General features: G+C 36.1%; 1 protein-coding gene across 1 annotated transcript in view; it reads left to right on the top strand.

Moving 5' to 3' along the window:
* The window catches only part of LOC136035253 (sister chromatid cohesion protein DCC1-like), a 44,303-nt gene extending 26,780 nt beyond the window's left edge, over positions 1 to 17,523 (top strand). Inside the window, exons 6-7 of the mRNA XM_065716923.1 lie at positions 82 to 229; positions 15,060 to 17,523. Coding sequence (XP_065572995.1) covers positions 82 to 229; positions 15,060 to 15,165 — 254 coding nt within the window. The 3' untranslated portion in view covers positions 15,166 to 17,523. The remainder of the gene's footprint in view (positions 1 to 81; positions 230 to 15,059) is intronic.
* Positions 17,524 to 20,423: the final 2,900 nt, after the last annotated feature.

Genomic DNA, 20,423 nt, shown 5'->3' on the forward strand with positions numbered 1-20,423 from the left:
CCTGTTATTTATTCCAGGAAATATAATTTGCCGTCAATAAGCTATTTATTAATAAAATTTGCTGTGTCGTTTTTTTTTTAGGTTTAGCCATAGCAAAACCGGAATCTCAACCTCCAGTTATACGATTTTTTCCAGAATATGATCTCCCAGAAGATGTGCCGCAGCGTTTCATGGCACTTTTTGCTATGAAACCAAAGTGGACACTTGAAGAAATTACTCCATACTTAATGTAAGTCTAGTATATCTTGAGTAAATATGACCTGTTTTATTTTCTCCTCCGTTATTTTCCTTTCTCTCTTTCAAGATGAAATAAAATAATTGTCGTTTAGGTAAAGTTGACTAATTGCCAAACAGAAATAAGAAGCAACAATTGCCAAACTGTCGGTGCAATTGAACACTTTCCGCTATGGGACATTGCGTCTAAAATGAACACCTTTTTTCTCTTTTTAAACATGGCACCAGCAATAGCTGAACTTCTTAAAAAATGAACTGCGGGCAATAATAACAAAATTTAAAGCACTTTAAAAACTTTGTGGAAAAAAAAAACGCTTTCAGCTGATTCGGGAATGGTAACTATGTTAAACTGCATCGTCATATATCTCTTAAACAAGGATTTCTGCCCTCTACACTAGTAGAAATACTTAGTAGTAATACTACTGCTATTCTGCTACACTAGTAGTAGAATTGTAGTAGTATTAGTAGTAATAGTAGTAGTAGTAAAGTTTAATATCAGGTAAAGTTTAGGGAGAAAATGAAAAATAATAGTAGGATGAGACCGAGTAGTGAAATACGGCCCCTTCCCCTACAAACAAGATCCATGGCAAACTTTCCTATGGACTGTAACTAATTTTTTGTTTTGACGGTCTTGCCAAAAATCAATGTCATCAAAAAGTTTGTTTTGTTTTTTTTTGAAATAGTTGCATTACATTCAAACAGCTGTATCAAAATGAACAATTTTGATAAAGAATTTGGACAGCATCAAGTTAGAAACTATTCGTATTTCATAATATGTAAAATAAGTGTAGCTAACACATCTTGCATGCAGACCTGCTATATTTCACCCCCACCCCTAATGTGCAAATATATAGCCCAAATTATTGAAGTCCAATGCATTCTGTCACCTGTCACTTGCCTTGCGCTATGAAACCGGTTTTCTCAGATCTTACAGTCAGATTAAGAACTTGAGTGTGGTCTGAATAATGAATAAATACCGATGCATCTTCTACTGCAAGGCACAAGGGGTAATGAACTGGTTGGTAGTGTAATGTTAGTATAATCGTTAAAAAAATTACAAGTTATAAGTGGGATTCTCTAGTGGCAACATCGCTTCATAAAGCAAAAATAAGCCAAAGGCTGTTATCGTTAACAAAGGATGATAACAAAGGGCCCGCAGTAATACCTTTTGGGGTCTACCACGCTAAAGCTATGCAAGCATGGTTGCCAGCTACGTAGATAAACAACCATAATGATGTCGTGACTTAAAAGTGAACAGTGCCCATGAATTGATAGCTCTGAAGAACTGATAATGTGTTGTCCATTTTAACATACACGCAATGCATAATACGTCTTAACATAATACGTCATAATACGCATAATGCGTGATCATAAGAAGAACTGTAGTGTAATGGCAGGCGTAATTGATAAAACTGAATAAATAATTAACTCTTCATCAAATCGTCCCGGGTAAAGAAACTGGATACGAAACCTATGAAAATACACAATTTATTCCTTAATAGGAAAATTTGTAACATAAAAAAATATTGTATACTCATTTTTTAATTAAAATGGAATAGTTGTGGGCATCAAGTCATGGCTAATCAAACAGTTCGTGGTAACGAATTGTAGTAAGGAGCGACCCGGCTCAATAGCAACCAAAACTCTAAAAAATGGGGTTTTGATATCAATAGCTACATCAAAAGAATCGCATTTTAATGCTGATTTTAAATATATAAGTTTCATCAAGTTTAGTCTTACCCATCAAAAGTTACGAGCCTGAGAAAATTTGCCTTATTTTAAAAAATAGGGGGAAACAACCCCTAAAAGTCATAGAATCTTAACAAAAATCACACCATCAGATTCAGCGTATCAGAGAACCCTATTGTAAAAGTTTCAAGCTCCTATCTACAAAAATGCGGAATTTCGTATTTTTTGCCAGAAGACAAATCACGGGCGCGTGTTTATTTGTTTGTTGTTTTTTTCCCAGGGGTCATCGTATCGACTAAGTGGTCCTAGAATGTCGCAAGAGGGCTCATTCTAACGGAAATGAAAAGTTCTAGTGCCCTTTCTAAGTGACCAAAAAAACTGGAGGGCACCTAGGCCCCCTCCCACGCTCATTTTTTCTCCAAAGTCAACGGATCAAAATTTTGAGATAGCCATTTTGTTCCGCATAGTCAAAAACCGTAATAACTATGTCTTTGGGAATGACTTACTCCCCCACAGTCCCTGGGGGAGGGGCTGCAAGTTACAAACTTCGGCCAGTGTTTACATATAATAATGGTTACTGGGAAGTGTACAGCGTTTACAGGGGATTTTTTTTTTGGTTTTGGGGGTGGGGTTGAGGGAAGGGAGCTATGTGGGAGGATCTTTCCTTGGAGAAATATGTCATGGGGGAACAGAAATTCAATGAAAAGGGCGCAAGATTTTGTAAAATTACTTTAAAAAAAAACAATGAAAAAATAAACATGGAAAAGTTTTTTCAATTGAAAGTAAGGAGTAGCATTGAAACTTAAAACGAACAGAGATTATTACGCATATGAGGGGTTCTAAAAATACTTTAGCATAAAGAGCGAGGTATTTAGGAGGAGATAAATACCTCGCTCTTTATGCTATAGTATTTTTAGTAATTTCAACTATTTATTCTACGGCTTTTCTGATTCAGGGGTCATTCTTAAAGAATTGGGACAAAACTTACGATTTAGTGTAAAGAACGAGGTATTAACGAGGGTACAAACCCTCTCATATACATAATAAAAACTAAAGAATATAAAAGTTTGTTACGTAAGATAATTCTTAAGTTACGTATATTTTATACTAATAGAAAAATTCGTTAAAAATAAAAATTTATAGTTGCCTTTTTATGTAACTGAAAAATTGCATGGCAACTAGGCCTCCTTTCCCATCCCTTATTTCTCAAAATCGTCTGATCAAAACTAAGAGAAAGCCATTTAGCCAAAAAAGGAATTAATATGCAAATTTCATTTTAATAATTTATGTGTGGAGAGCCAAAATCAAACATGTATTAATTCAAAAACGTTCAGGAATTACATAAAAAAACTAGTTTTTTTAACTGAAAGTAAGGAGCGACATTAAAACTTAAAACGAACTGAAATTACTCCATATATGAAATGGGTTGTCCCCTCCGCAATCCCTTGCTCTTAAAACGCTGAAGTTTGACTCTTTGCCACAATTCTGCTTTTTAAAATTAAAAACTTTAGCGTAAAGAGTAAGGGATTGCGGAGGGTACAACCCATTTCATATACGGAGAAATTTCTGTTCGTTTTAAGTTTTAATGTCGCTCCTTACTTTCAGTTAAAAAAACTAGTTTTTTTTATGTAATTATAGAAAAAGCCAATACAGATAGTCCAATTGAATAAGGAGAAAAACTTGGCATTAACCCCCCCCCCCTCGTTGCCGTCGTTACCATCTCCTACTTGTGCTACATCTCTCATGTCACTCCCCAATGACGAACTAGAGTCAAGCTGTTGGAGGTTCTATCAGAGGATTCATTGTTCATCACGCTCGGTTCTTCCCTTATAATGGAAAACTTGCATTATATTTGATAGTTGGAAAATATATTGGATAGTACGTCAGGAGAGTGACAAATATATAGGAAGGTGAACATGGGCTTGATGGAATCCCGTATGAAAAAGGAATATATTGTTGGTATGTGCGTAGTGCAGGGTTACGGCTATAGCAACGGCCTAACTAGCCAAGTCTTAGTAATCAGATAGCTAACAGGTTTATAGGTGATAACCCGATACTAAAGGCAAGACTTCTCCAAAGATATTTGAATTTTGTACTTTTGATAATTGCTACTTTGAATGAAGAAAAATATTTCCTAAAAGCTTCATGAGGGTTGAAAGTAATTTTGCTGTTAACATAATGTTTCACATTTTTGCCGTAAGAAGTTAGTTTTAGGATCTTGAACAACATGCGGAATTTTTAAGTTCTAAAAACATCACAAAAACAGGCGAAACTGCCAGGAGTAGTTTAACGAAAATGATCCCTAAGAAATATGTGGTAGTTGGTCATCCTCCAGAATGCTTGTAATATTTGTGAGCGAAAAAGAAGACTTTGCCATTTTTTAATCTTTTAAGGTGGATCTCCGAGGTTTGAAGTCAATGCTATTTTCCTATAGCAGTGAAATGCGTATTAACAACAGACACGAGCAGATTCTTTGATGAAAAAATTACTGTGGCTTCATTGAAAGCTTTAACATGAATAGGCCGAACAAATTTGCATTTTTTTTCTTTAGAGCTTCATAAAAAATTAATTAGTGGGGACACCTCTAATTTTTAAAAGTAGCAATAAAATTACTTTTAGAAGACGTAGAGAATTGTAAAGTAGCCTCTCGATTTGCCACAAGATTTCAAAATTTTTGGCCGTGAATTTTTTTTTTTATTATCATCAGTTTCCTTTAAAATTTGCCATTTAAGATATTCTTCCTTTACTGTTTAAAAGGGTTGTACTAATCATATAGCCTTGATTTTTGTGTCATTTTGTAGATCTTATACCGACAAATAATCCCAAAGATTCTTAAGTTTGTAGTTATAACAGATGATTTTTAGCAATAATTCTTAGTATTCAAGATTTCCTCCTTTCTCATTGGCTTAAGCACTCCTTGAGGGGTTTGCCAGAATATCATTAAGAATGTTGACATCTCCTTAGCATTAAGACCAGATTTAAAAACAAGTTGAAAACATGTATAATTGGCAACAACACCTTGAGGCAATATCATTTTAACACCATACGAATTGGAATTTGTTAGGTTACAAAGCAGATAACAGTTTGGCTTTAAAAGTAAAGAAACACCAATTGTAGGCCTATAAAATGTATGAACATTATTTTTAAAAAGAATATTATTCTTAAAAACACATCATTTTAAACATTATTGGCCTTTCAAAGTAAAGAAACACCGATTGTAGACCTATAAAATGTATGAACATTATTCTTAAAAACACATTATTTTAAACATTATTGGCCTTTAAAAGTAAAGAAACACTGATTGTAGGCCTATAAAATGTATGAACATTATTTTTAAAAAGAACATTATTCTTAAAAACACATTATTTTAAACATTATTGGCCTTTAAAAGTAAAGAAACATCGATTGTAGGCCTATAAAATGTATGAATATTATTTTTAAAAAGAACGTTATTCTTTAAAACACATTATTTTAGACATTATTGGCTCTTAAAAGTAAAGAAACGCTGATTGTAGGCCTATAAAACATACAAACAATATTTTTTTTAATCTAAAGTTGTAGGATATTCGTCCATTTTAGTTCCACGGGATCTCATTTTATTCCTAATAGTGCCGTATCTGAGAATATTTTGGTTTTTCCCCATCATCTCATATAGTTGATGATTTATAGGCTCGTTCAAAAATGACTGATTACCCCGGTTTGGAACCGGGGTAATCATATACTTTGCTTTACGGAGTAATGCATATACTTATTAAATTAATGTAATTTAAAGTGATATGTTCCTGAAGGTACATAATAAACATTAGGCACCCTTGCCCTGGGGTCATAAATACAGGCAAGGGAGGAAGGAAACCCCTTAGGGGTATTTAATAAATCTTTGAAACTACTTATATTTATATACTATTCATACATATGACACTTGTGACAAGGTAAAGAAGAGCCAAGAGCTCATATGATATGAGCTCTAGCAAAATTCTAAGAATCAATAGATTGCTTTAAAAGGAAAATCAGAGGCTTAATGCTGGTCGGGATTTAAAATAAAAGCTTTGAGATACAAGGTACTTCTAAATATCAAAATTCATTAAGATCCGATCGCCCACTCGTAAGTTAAAAATACCTCAATTTTTCAAATTTTTCCTCTCCCTTCAGCCCTCCAGATGGTCAAATCGGGGAAAACAACTGTAACAAGTCAATTAGTGCAGCTCCCTGACATGCCTACCAATTTTTATCGTCCTAGCACGTCCAGAAGCACTAAACTCACCAAAGCACTGAACCACACCACCTAACTCCCCCAAAGAAAACGGATCCAGTCCGGTTACGTCAATTACGTATCTACGCCGTTTATAAGTGTTTTCCAAGACTTCCAGTTTCCCCCTCCAATTCCGCCCCAATGTCAAAAGATCTGATCGGGATTTGAAAGAAGAGCTCTGAGACCTGAGTTTCTTCTAATTATAAAATTTTATTAAGGTCTGGTCACCCATTCTTAAGTTAAAAACACCTCAATTTTACTAATTTTTCCACATTAACAACTTCTAGCTCCCTCAAAGAGAACGGATCCGTACCAGTAATGTCGGTGCCCCCCCCCCCTAATGACACTGAATCTGGTAGGGATTTAAAATGAGAGGTCTGAGTTTCGAGGTCCTTCTAAATATGAAATTTCATAAAGGTACGATCACTCTTTCATAAGTTAAAATACCTAATTTTTTCTATTTTTTAGAATTAACCCTCCCTCCCCAACTCCCCCAAAGAGAGCAAATCTGTTCCGGTTATGTCAATCCCGTTTCTTGGACTTGTACTTATTTTTAACACCAAGTTTTATCCCGACCCCTGTACTCTAAGCATTTTCCAAGATTTTAGGTCCCCCCCCCCCAACTTCCTCTTCACCGGATCCGGTATTTAAAATAAGAGCTCTAAGACGTAATATCCTTCCAAATATCAAATTTCTATAAGATCCAATCTCTCCTTCGTCAGTTGAAAACACCTTATTTTTTTAATTTTTCAGAATTAACCATCCTCCTCCCAACTCCCCCGAAGAGATCAGATCCGTTCCAGTTATGTCAATCTCATATCTAGGATTTATGATTATTTTTACCACCAAGTTTCATCCCGATCCCTCCACTCTAAGCGTTTTCCATGATTTTAGGTTCCCCCTCCCATCTTCCCCCCAATGTCACCAGATCCGGTCGGAATTTAAAATAAGAGCTATGAGACACGATATCCTTCCAAACATCAAATTTCATTGGTGTCTGATGACTCTTTCCTAAGTTAAAAATGCCTCATTTTTTCTATTTTTTCAGATTTAACCCCCCCCCCCAACTCCCCCAAAGAGAGCGGATCCGTTCTGGTTATGTCAAGCGCGTATCTAGGACTTGTGCTTACTTTTCCCATCAGGTTTCATCCTGATCCCTCGACTCTAAGCGTTTTCCAAGATTTTAGGTTCCCCCCTCAATTCCCCCAATGTCACCGGATCCAGTTGGGATTTGAAATAAAAACTCTGAGACGTAACATTATTTCAAGCATCGAATTTCGTTAAGATCCCGTCACCCGTTCGTAAGTTAAAAATATTTCATTTTTCTATTAACCGAAATTTTTCTGAAATATTACCGACCCCTGAAAAAATATTATTTTTCCGAATTAGCCGGCCCCCATTCCCCCCCCCCCCCCCAGATGGTCAGATCGGGAAAATGACTATTTCCAATTTAATCTGGTCCGCTCCCTGATATGCCTGCCAAATTTAGCTGTCCTAGCTTACCTGGAAGTGCCTAAAGTAGCAACTAAATCTCAACGTAATTAGAGTTTATTTATCAACATGGTTTGGACTTCGACAGAATGCTGAAATTTCTCAAATAGAATTTACTTACTAATATTTGTATGCTATTCACCAACACTAATAGTTAACCTATAATAATCTACTATTCAAACAACCCTAATAGGTTAAGGTTAACAATACTGCTACTAATACATTATGACCCCTAAACAATCTCTATACTATTCGCATGTCAATGCTCTTCACATGTCAATGGAAAATCCACTTTCAATATTCACTTTCAGTGTCGGACCAAGTAATTTTCTCACATCCACTGTCTTCTGGCTCCAAAGTCCGTTTCATTCCGCGATTTGCTGCAGCCCGGACTAAGGCAGGCTCTCTAAGTGGCATGTTCCTAATCAATCGCGAGTCTAGTATCTCCGGAAGTAAACAATCGCTCCAAAACTCCTGAAGCTTTGGTAATATGGACAAAAAATACTCTTTTGATCTCGGAATAGTTAAAATTTCCACATCATGCTCATGGTGATATACCACCAAGTGACATTCTTCTTGATTGGTGATTTCTAGCTGACCTTGAATTTGAGCATAGTATTTGTGATTTTTCTTTAACTCCAATTTTGAATTGTGTGACCATAGGAAAAAGTTCTTTACCAATCCTTTTTGGGATGCCACTTCCCTTATGGTCATTCCTCTGGGAATATTATGGACAGTCTTCACTTCAATTGGTGTGCCGTTTTCTAAGCGACCATCAAGAGAAGCTCCAAGAAACTGGATATTTGGATGAATGAGTAGTCCCATTTGATCTCCTTTTATTAATGATACTCCCTCTCTCTGCTCGTACGCCGTCAGTGCAATAGCCTCCAGTTGAATTCCCCTAAGCATTGGAATAGATTTGAAATTAGAATTAATTCGGATATTCTTGACTATGGGTGCGGTTGGAGTATTTTTTTTTGCGAGAAGCTATTCTATGAAAATAAGTGGCAGTAATCCTTTTGCTCCTCTCAAATATCCAGTTATCATTTTGCCCCTTTGTGTTTACGTAGATCTCCTGCAGTTTGTCTCCATCCAGATTCATATTTTTTGCAACATAATCAGCCTTTGCGATTTCAAATTCCTCTGGATTCATATCAGGCTTGTTGCAATTTGGTCCGTAATTTTGATCGCCTTTAGGCAAACTCTGATTCTCTTTCTTTTTGGCCAGATATCTCCAACCAATGGTTGCGTAATATCTTTTCTGATTTGTTTTTGTCCGTTTCCGAAGATTAGAAGTTTTCACCGTGTATTCTTTTGTTATTTTGCAAGGACTGTAGCCAAATGTTTTTTTCCATATAGAAGATTGCCATTTCGGTCCCAAGGAGTAGGATAGGCTTGCTCCACTTATTCTAGCATGGTATGACCAACGTTTCGAGCGGCTTATTTGTTTTCCGCCGAGGAATTTCACTGCAACAGACATATAATTCTCGGCAAGATTGGTCGTTGTATCGTTTCTTAATAAGTCCGCTTTTTTACAAATATTTTCCACGCCAGCTTTTACATCCTCCAAAATAGTTTTCGGAAGGTTATTATAGCGGTTCTCCACAGTTTCTAAGACCCCATTCTTTTTGGCACAGCCAGAATCACACTGTTTATGATTACCAAACACATGCTCTGGGCCTCTTCGTAAGAGTTGTCTTAGATTTTCGGCAGACCCACCATCAGCCGAGTTTTTTTTTATTGTACCTCGTAGATTTTTGGCTAGCTTTAGAATTATGTCATTTGAAAGAAATTTGCTGTGCATCCCTTTTTTTTGTCTTCACAACATTATGGAGGTATTTCGTATAGTTCTTGGTCACGTGATTGGCACATTCTTCTTTTTGGATATATGATCCGTATGAAACACTTTGTCTTAGCTTGTAAAAAACACTAGAATCGCCGTATCCGATGTATTGTAAATACTGAAGGTTATGCATGGCTTCACTTTGGCGAAAACCTTCAACAAGAATGTCGGTTTCCATGCTCTTCGAGGGACCATTGTAGTTCATAAAGCAAACATGATCTTTCACTTTCTGGTTTGCCTTCTTTGAGCTGAAGCAGAGGTAACAATATTTGTTTCTTATTCCTACATATAATAATTTTTTCGTAAAGGCATCAATGATTACCCCAACACAACCTTTTGCAGTATAATCGTGTCCTTTGCTGCGTTTATTCCAGCCGCCATCACAGATGACCTTAGTCCAGAAAAAATCGTTGATAAACCTGTCCTCATGAATGGCTAATTTCAGGGATTCACGACCATTTTCTTCTAAGACATCTGATAGTGCATCCATCCATGCGTTACCAACTAAGCGTTCTAAATTCATAAACGTTTTCGGATTCATATTTTTTACTCCCAATACACTTAATAATTCGTTCAAAGATGCGTAGCCTCCTCCGGTCCCCATGATACCCCATACAGCTTTCACGTTCACGTTGCCTCGTAAATTGTTGATCTTCTCTTTTTTGTTACCTAATATCTGTTCACTGAAATTTGTTAGGTATTCTTTTACAGTAGTGAGGGGGGCTTCCGGCTCACCTTCTACTCGCTTTTTCCAGCCACAGTCTTGGCAGATAATGACGAGCTTTGTTTGGAGTCCGGTGTTTTTAATTTCTTTCACACGAAGCTTTGATTTCCCGTCTTTGCAATTGAACTGATGTTTTATTGCTTCTATAAACTCACTAAGCAGATGACGCAAGTTGACTATACAATTTACATCTGGAATTCCAGACAAATCGATTCCAAAGCTTTCTCCTGGCGAACCAAAATCGCAAGAGCTACCAGATGCCGCATTTTTACTAACCGTAGAATCATCTATAATAGTTAAAGCCGGATTCGGAGTTTCGGAAAGCCTGGAACAATTTGGAGACACTGGAAATTTTTCTTGTTCTGGTAAACTTTCTTGTTCGGGCAAGTTTTTCTTCCTGAAAAAAACAAGAGCTAAGAGCTCATATGGCACTTATGACGAGGTCGGAAGAGCCAAGAGCTCATATGGTATGAGCTCTAGCAAAATTCTAAGAATCAATGGATTGATTGAAAAGGAAAATCAGAGAATTAATGCCGGTCGGGATTTAAAATAAGAGCTCTAAGACACCAGGTCCTTCTAAATATCAAATTTCATTAAGATCTGATCACCCACTGGTAAGTTAAATATACCTCATTTTTTTAATTTTTCCTCTCCCTTCTGCCCCCCAGATGGTCAAATCGGGGAAAACGACTTTATCAAGTCAGTTTGTGCAGGTCCCTGACATGCCAGCCAATCTTTATTGCCCTAGCACGTCCAGAAGCACCGAACTCGCCAAAGCACTAGATCCCCCTAACTCCCCCAAAGAGAGTGGATCCAGTCCGGTTACGTCAATCACGTATCTACGATATTTGCTTATTCTACCCACCAAGTTTCATCCCGATCTCTTCACTCTAATCATTTTCCAAGATTTTCGGTTTCCCCCTCCAACTCCGCCTACTGTCACCGGATCTGGTCGGGATTCGTAATAAGAGTGCTGAAGCACAAGATCCTTCTAAATATCAAGTTTCATTAAGATCTGATCACCAGTTCATAAATTACAAATACCTCATTTTTCTAATTTTTCAGAATTACCCCCCCCCCCCAACTCTCCCAAAGAGTGCGGATCCGGTTCAGTTATGTCAGTCACGTATCTTAAATGTGTGCTTATTCTTCTCACCAAATTTCATCGTGACCTTCCCACTCTAAGTGATTTCCAAGATTTCCGGTTCCCCCACAACTCCTCCCAATGAAACTGGATTCAGCCAGATCTAAAATAAAAGATCTGAGTCGCAAGATCCTTCTAAATATGAGATTTCATTAAGATTCGATCACTCCTTCGTAACTTAAAAATACCTCATTTTTTTGAATTAACCGTCCCTCCCCCTCCCCACAGACGGTCAAATCGGATAAATGACTATTTCTAATTTAATCTTGTCCGGTTATCATTTTTCAAAATTAACCCTCCCCCCAACTTCTCCAAAGAGAGCGGACCCGTTCCAGTTATGTCAATCACGTATCTAGGATTTGTGCTCATTTTCCCACCAAGTTTCATCCCGTCTTTTTTTCCGAATTAACCGTCTTCCCACTCCCCCAGATGATCGAATTGGGGAAACGACTATTTCTAATTTAATCTTGTCTGGTTCCTGATACGCCTGCCAAATTTCGTCGTCCTAGCTTATCTAGAAGTACCTAAACTAGCAAAACAGGGAAAGACAGACAGACCGACAGAATTTACGATCACTATATGTTACTTCATGAATACAAAGTGCCACAAAAGCTTGCCAATACCACAGAAATTTACGAAACTTTTTCTAAGACCTTTTAAGCCCTGAAAGCAAGAGATAAATTAGGGTCTACCTCGGTGTCTCAAGTATCGCCCCGATGTACGAACAATTAGCTACAACTGAAGCCCAGCTGGAGAAAATAAAAGTCATCTGCTGGAAAATTTAACCAAAAAAGTTACTGAAAAGTTAAATGACCCAAATTCATTGAACAAAGAAGGTACTGAACTGAAAATCAGCCAGGTTTATGATTCAATCACGCTCGAGTTTAATCCAAAGTTTGCAAAATTGAGCAGGCTCTTGTTAGTCTGAGATTTCAAATTGAAAATTTGGAGGAGAGAATCGGTCGAATAGAAAAAAAGCTTGATAATTATGATCAGGAGTCCATGCTTGATAGCCTTGTATTTCATGGGGTAAAGTAGTTACCTGGTGTAGACACTCATACGACAATATCTAACATTATAAATAGCAAAATGTCTGTGCTGGGCCCTTTACTTTATTTAGTTTATGTGAACAAGATGCGCGTTTATCTAAAGGATACATATATTGCTAACAGTATTTGCAAAATCCGCAGATGATTTAATAGTAAAAGCTCATATTACTCTCAAAAGATTAGAGATGTTTACAAGTTTAAGTTTGCTGTGCGTGAATGTAAAGAAAAATTCTTACTGACATTCTGTGGAGTGGGTGATTCTGTTGATGTAAGTAGTAAAGTTCTATTAGGTGAAAAGCCTATTTTACAAGTTAAGTCACTGCGGTACCTCGGCTTCCATATTGATTCAAATCTATCGTGGAAGCATCATAGCGACATTATCTCCACCAAAGTTGCACGTGGAGTTGGCATCCTCAAAAGATTGAAGCATATTCTGCCGGAATGTACTCTTTGCACGATATATTTTGCAATAATCTACCCATATATCATACGGATGTTTAGTTTGGAGCAGCAATTTTATGTTAATTACAAGCTAAATGGCTTTCTCATAGTTTTGATCGGACGATTTCGCTAAAAAAAAGGGGGTGGGAAAGGAGGCCTAGTTACCTCCAGATTTTTGGTTACTTAAAAATACAACAAGATTTTTTTTATTTTATTTTTACAAACGGTTTTGTTAGTAATAAACATACGTACCTTACGAATTAGTTTATGTAACGAACTTATATATTTGTGTATTTTTATTACGTATATGAGGGAGTTTGCCTCCTCGTCAATACCTTGTTCCTTACACTAAATTTTGTTGCTTGAATTTTGTCCCAAATCTTTCAGAATGACCCTTGAATCACAAAGGCCGTAGAATAACTAATTGAAGTTACTAAAAATACTTTAGCGTAAAGAGCAAGGTATTGTGGAAGAGACAAACCCCCTTATTTAAGTAATATTTTATGTTCGTTTTAAGTTTTAATGTTGATCATTACTTCCAGTTGAAAAAAAAATATTTTCTCATTGTCTTTTTATAAATGATGCTAGAAAATCCTGCGACCCATTCATGGAAATTCTCTTCCCTCATGAAAAATTCCTCCATGGAAAGATCCTCCCACGTAACCTGCCCCCCGCCCCGACCCACCTTAACCCCAACACAAAAAAGTCCCCCTGAAAACGTCTGTACACTTCATAATTAACAACTACTATACGTAAACAATGGTCTAAGTTTATAAGTTGCCGCCCCTCCCCCGGGAACTGAGGTGGATTTAGTCACCCCCAAAGACATATTTATTAGGTTTTTGACTGAGTTAAACAGAATGGTTATCTCAAAATTTTTATCCGGTGACCTTGGAGAAAAATGTGCGTTAGAGGGGGCCACGGTGCCCTCCAGTTTTTCGGTCACTTAAAAAGGACACTATAACTTTTAATTTACGTTAGAATGAACCCTCTTGCGACATTCTAGGACAACTAGGTCGATACAATCACCCCTGAGGAAAAAAACTACAAAGAAAAAACAAAAAATACGCACCCGTTATCTGTCTTCTGGCAAAAATACAAAATTCCACATTTTTTATGATTGGGGCTTGAAACTTCTACAGTAGGGTTCTCGGATACGCTGACTCTGATGGTGTGATTTTGTTAAGATTATGTGACTTTTAGAGGGTATTTCCGCCCATTTTCTAAAATAAGGCACATTTTCTCAGGTTCGTAACTTTTGACCGGTAAGACTAAACTTGATGAAACTTATATATTTAAAATCAGCATTAAAATGCAATTCTTTTGATGTAACTATTTGTATCAAAACTTCGTTTTTTAGAGTTCAGGTTACTATTCGCTCCTTACTACAGTTCGTTACCACGAACTGTTTGAAAATGTAACTTGTACATGAATAAAAGTAATATATTCTACTATAACGTTGGAATAGAACTTACCAATGTCTCAGGTTTCCCCATCCTTTATTTGTTCTTATTTTTTTTCTGCCCATTGTGAAAATTCAAATGCTAAACTGTTATCTGACTGGTAACCAAATTTCAATGGTCAGCTGCTACCAATTAGACATGTGAAAAAAATTTAAATTCCCTTTAAATCCGGTCGCAATATCTCAAAGAAGTCAACAGAGTTTAAATATTCTGGTACAACCCTCAAGAGAGCAATTAAGCCAATGAGAAAGGAGAAAATGTCATTGCGTATTTCAATGCTACAGGAAATAGAATTTGCTTTCAACCTCGGAGAATGACCTTAAAAGTTTCTACCGAACCAAATTAGAAAAAGCAGTAGAGTGAAGGCACTGAGCTTTTTGAGTTTTCAAGGCACCCCTCAAGTGCACCCCTCATAAAGGTGCCTCAAGAGGCAAAACTGTAAAATACTATACAAGAAAAAACAAAAAAAACTACTACTTGTAAATCGCATCTTGAAGAAAGTACAGTGTTCCACATTTATCTTAAGCCCCCTACAAAAAGAGTGCATAAAGGTGCCTCAAGGCACTCCTTATAAAGTAGCAACCCTCAAGTGCCTTTTTCACTACCTTTTAGCTCTATCAATTTCTTGTATCTTTGTTTTGGTACCAATGGGCGTTTTCGACAATGGTCCAATCGTCCTCGACTTCGTATGTTAAGTCTATACTTAAAATAATAATGCGCTTAAATTTTCAGACGGCTTGTCTCAAGTTCAAAAGATGTCAATGCGCTTCTTACAAAGCATTCCCGAGCCTCTGTTGTCAATGGAGTGAGGTACTTTAGTGCAAAACATGGAAATTAAGTTCGAATCATATTTTGTTCCGTAATCTTAACTAAATTCATATATATATATATATATATATATATATATATATATATATATATATATATATATATATATATATATATATATATATATATATATATATATATATATATATATATATATATATATATATATCAGTATAAATTTCTATGAAATAGTGTATTAAATTCAGGCTTTGTAATCTAAGTTTATTTTGACGGAAACTAGACGAAAGTTTGTATTGCCTGATAGCCACGATTAGGCCAAATTCTTTCATCTCGTTTATATTAAAGAAATTGAACCCCCTTACCAGTTCGTAATTCGGTTTGGATTACTATTTTCTTTGCCGTTTGAGTGTGTGATGTATTATTATTTCTTTATTCAATTTCTCTTTTTATTCTCCTTTGCTTCTTTGCTTCATTTCTTAGATTTATAATTAAAAAAAAAAAAATAATTAAGAATCTTTTTTATTCAATTTAGAAATTTCTTTAAGCAGGAGCTTTTTTTTTTATTAAAATAAAATAAACAGAACAATGTAAGAACAGAACTTTAGATTGTTTTTTTTTTTTTAAATTAAATCATTGGGATAACTTACTAGACAAATTATAGATTTCCTGACTAAAAGTGCAAGTCACCATCAACAGAGTATCCCCAAATCAAACAGTTCGTCGTAACGGACTGTAAGTAGGGAGTTATCCAAGCAAATAGTAACTGAGACTATAAGAACAGGAGTTTCGATAACGATATATACATCAAAAGAATTGATTTTCTTATGATGATTTAAAATATGTAAAACTTGTTAAGCAAAAGTTACCCACCAAAAGTTGTGAGTCTAAGACAATTTTTCTGATTTTTGGAAAGGGGGCAAAAACACTCCCGAAAGGGGAGATGATCTTGACGAAAATTACGCCGTCTAATTGAGCAAATCAGAGAGCCCATATGCAGAGGTTTTAAGCATCTTCAAGGGTGTGAAATTTGTCAATCTTTTTCGAGGAGACCGAGACGAGGAGCAGGGTGTGTATTTTCTATCCCAGGAATGATTTTATCGAACCAATGGTCCTAGAAAATGGGGAAAAGTCTAAATTGAGCGGAAATTAAAAGCTATAGTGTTATTTTCAGTAGTAAAAAAGATTGTGTCACAGCGAATAGACGTTTCTCCCCCATTCCGTTGCACAAAACAATACTTCTACCACAAAGAAGGGTAAAAGGCTATTAATTGGAAATTCTGAAAAAGTCAATCATTAAAATCGTTATAGAACCATGAACTGAGGTTTCCAGGTTAAAGGCAGCAACACCGCACGGTCGCGCTTTCGTTACTAAAGGTGAAGGTATTTCACACAAATTAAACAGTTAAAAACAAATATTTTAAGTCTTCATTGAGCTATTAGTTAAGTTGATTTATTTGAGGCTTAATGCTATTATACAAAGCTTAATAGGCCAGCAGATAGATCACTTGCCTGTGGCTGTGGTAAGTTAGGTTCGAATCTTAGACACAGACACATTTTCGTCTTGAAGAAAACTTAAAAAGTTGAAAAAATAAATTTATTTTTTGGGTTTAAACTCATTTTCAAAACAGTCTAATAAAATTCTTGGGAATCTATGAACATAAATGAAAGCAGGGGGCGCGAAAAGGATTAGGCTTTACATAACTTCATCTTTTCACTCGTTTTCCTGAACTCACCGACTTTTTTCATTTATTTGTTTATAGCTTGGATTAGTTTGATATTTATGTTGTGTAAAGCCCAATTCATTTTGCGCCCCTCGTTTTTATTTGTATTCGTAGATTATTGAGAAAAAAATTCCACTTTGAAGTCCATTTTGAAAATATGTTTCTAATTTATTTATCATTCATAGGTTTTTTCTGGTACTTGGAGATAATCTATTACTTGCCAATAAAACGTTTCTAAAGTGGCTTCTGTAGATTTCTGTATTGAATGGTTAGCATGAAATATTGAGGTTCTTTAACGAACTATCTTTCGATCAGAAAAATATATGATTGGCAAATTTCCCTGTTTCCATAAAAAGATAACCTTATCTGACTTACAAAATGCCTAAGATTCCCAGATTACTTTACGAAAATAAAAATATAGCAATAGTATTCATTGAGGAAGTAATCAGAAATTTTACCTAGTGAGGGTGCTAATACCTGAATCTTCGTTCTAAGTGGTGAGGGCATTTTCTTAATATAAAAAAAAAAAAAAAAAAAAGTGGCCTATAATTCTTGCTAATTTTCACTGTTTGTTACATTCTAATAATTAGCATGCCGACCGGGTTTTGTTCGTTTTAACATGTACTGTTACATGTTATTCGTATATGGCAGAAGTATTTCAGTATCTTTAGTATGTCTAAGTATAAGTATATTGATGTAAGTAAATCAAAGACTATCCTTGGTGCACTTTCAATTTAAGAAAATGTTGTGAAGCTGAACAACGTATTTAAATAGGTTAAGGCGTTTAAGTACGTTAGTAATGTAGGCCTAAGTGCAACTACAGTCCAAAACTTAATTTTAAAAAAACAAATCTTTCCTAGATTGTAGTTAGTCAATCCTAACTAGCCTGTGAACTTTTCAGGGCATCGTAGAGTCCCTGGACCTATTATTGGAAGTTTCATTGTCCTAGCTGAACCAAGCTACTTTCCATAGCAAAAATTGCTCATCTAGATTTTTACCTAAGTTTCATTCACCTAAATTAACTAATTTGTAATGTAGCTAAGTATTTCGCTGCTGAAATCGGAAAAAAGGGGTGTCAAAGGAAACGTCTGAATGTTTCATTTTATGCGTTTGACAATGACAGTATTTCGTTTAATGGTGTCTAATTAACACCATTAGATGCCAGGGAAAACATGTGAAAAAAATGGGATTAGGCTTAGTACCAAGGGTGTAGCTTCAGCATTTTTATGGGGGGGGGGAGGTCCATATCCGGATAGTCAATGGGCATGGGCTATCTTTCAGGCTAAAGCAGTGCTGGTTCTGGCCTCGTCAGTTTACTTATTCTTACAGTAAATATTGTGTATTATTGTACAGGTATTACAGTAATTAAGTAAGTAACTTACTGCCAACTATTGAAACACATAAGCCTAAATGTGTTTTGAAGATGTCTGAAAATTCTGACGATTCTTTTCCAAATTATCTCCTGTTAGTCTAAGGGAAAATCAAGTCCCATTGTTGAAAGGGGCAATCCCAAATATGAGCCAAAGCTGAGGCTGGACCATTAATTGGATCACATTTGTTAATTAATCTGGTCAATGTTGAGCTGCTTTCACTGTTAAGATTGTCTTCACTTTCTGGTATTGTGTTACTTATAAGAAGATGTAGATGGGAATCAAATCCTTTTTCAATACCTTTTTCTTCTTGTTCCACTTTCCGTTGCTTATTTAAATTTGGTTCTCTGCCCTTCATTGATTTTATTAGCCTGTTATAACCAAATAAAACTACTATAAATTATATTTTAAATAACATTATAAAACACAACAGAGCTGGAAAAAGCTAATGTTTAAAGAAATGGTTAAGGACCCCAAAGTTTGGCCATCTTAAATTGCTGAGCCTATGGAGATGATTATTCTGAATTAATAATTTACAGAATATGTAGCTGTCCACATGTCCCGATCCTGGGACCACATGTGCATATGTTCTTCCACCTGATTGGGTGGGATATACCAAGTGATTAAAAAGTAAAGATAACCCATTGCTTCCCCAAGTCCTCAATAGGACATTTTTCTTCACGCGATAACGTAGAAAAGTTACTATTTAGCCAAGACGTTACTGGGTTAAATTGCAACATTACAAAATACATAAATAAACAATGCGCACGCATCGAAAAACATAAACTAAGTAGTGGACTTATATTTAACTAAGGCTGTCAGCAATGAGTTGCTGCAGATCACGGAAGTGTACTGTAAGCAAGCTAGTGATGAGTTCAATAAGCTTGGCCTTTTGCCAGCTTTATCGTTAATATTAAAGTGTATATCTCTCTTCCACTACCTTCAACTCCCGTGCCCATCATAGGAGACTGAATCTTGCAGTTTAACTACACACTGTTCCAACAGCCCCTTGCATCGCGTCATTCAGTTCTCTCTCTTCCACTACCTTCAACTCCCGTGCCCACCATAGGAGACTGAATCTTGCAGTTTAACTACGCACTGTTCCAACAGGCCCTTGCATCGCGTCATTCAGTTCTCTCTCTTCCACTACCTTCAACTCCCGTGCCCATCATAGGAGACTGAATCTTGCAGTTTAACTACGCACTGTTCCAACAGCCCCTTGCATCGCGTCATTCAGTTCTCTCTCTTCCACTACCTTCAACTACCGCGCCCATCATAGGAGACTGAATCTTGCAGTTTAACTACGCACTGTTCCAACAGCCCCTTGCATCGCGTCATTCAGTTCTCTCTCTTCCACTACCTTCAACTACCGCGCCCATCATAGGAGACTGAATCTTGCAGTTTAACTACGCACTGTTCCAACAGCCCCTTGCATCGCGTCATTCAGTTGCATGCGATTTGAAAATGATGTCTCGGCAAATCAAAAAGAACACATTTTAAATTGCTATTGTTGAAACTTTATACAGGAAGATTAAATTCCCTCTCATTGAACAACAAAAGAAATATCGCTTCTTTACATGAAGGAAGTTTCCCTTTTGAAATAATAACTCTATTTTTAATTTAAAGTATTCCAAAAAAGAAAATGTTAGATTTATTAACTTGCTCGTTGATCATTGTTTGATTAAGAACATCGAGAAAATCTGAGGAATTCTTGGCAGTAAAGTGGTAGAAACCATACATTAATTAAAACTTGCCAGGAATGCCAATCGAATGGGAAAGATTGACACCTAGAGTTTGAAAGTTGCCTTTCCCTTTTTATCTTTGTTAAAAAAAAAGAAATCTAGAAAAATTACACAAAAGTTTTTATTGTGTAAACAAGGGTATGGGGGGTATACATTTCTGGATTGGGGGGGGGGTACTCAGTATTTTGTGTGTGTAAAAAATTTCCTTCACCAAGCAAAGTTCGGTCTTCTAGTGCTGCATATTAAAACTGATAACAATAGATAAAGAGTATGGTTTGGTACCACTTATATATGGGCATAAAATTTATAAATTGCGAGAAAAATATATCTATATTTTTGCGAGTACTGAATATTTATTTTGTCTAAAATTCCCTTCACAAAGCGAGGCTCTGTCTTCTAGTGCGGCATGTCGAAAGTGATAGCAATAGAAAAAAGATTATGGGTTGGTACCACTTCTATGTGAACATAAAATTT

This window comes from Artemia franciscana, chromosome 14 (assembly GCF_032884065.1).
Source record: "Artemia franciscana chromosome 14, ASM3288406v1, whole genome shotgun sequence".
NCBI lineage: Eukaryota > Metazoa > Arthropoda > Branchiopoda > Anostraca > Artemiidae > Artemia > Artemia franciscana.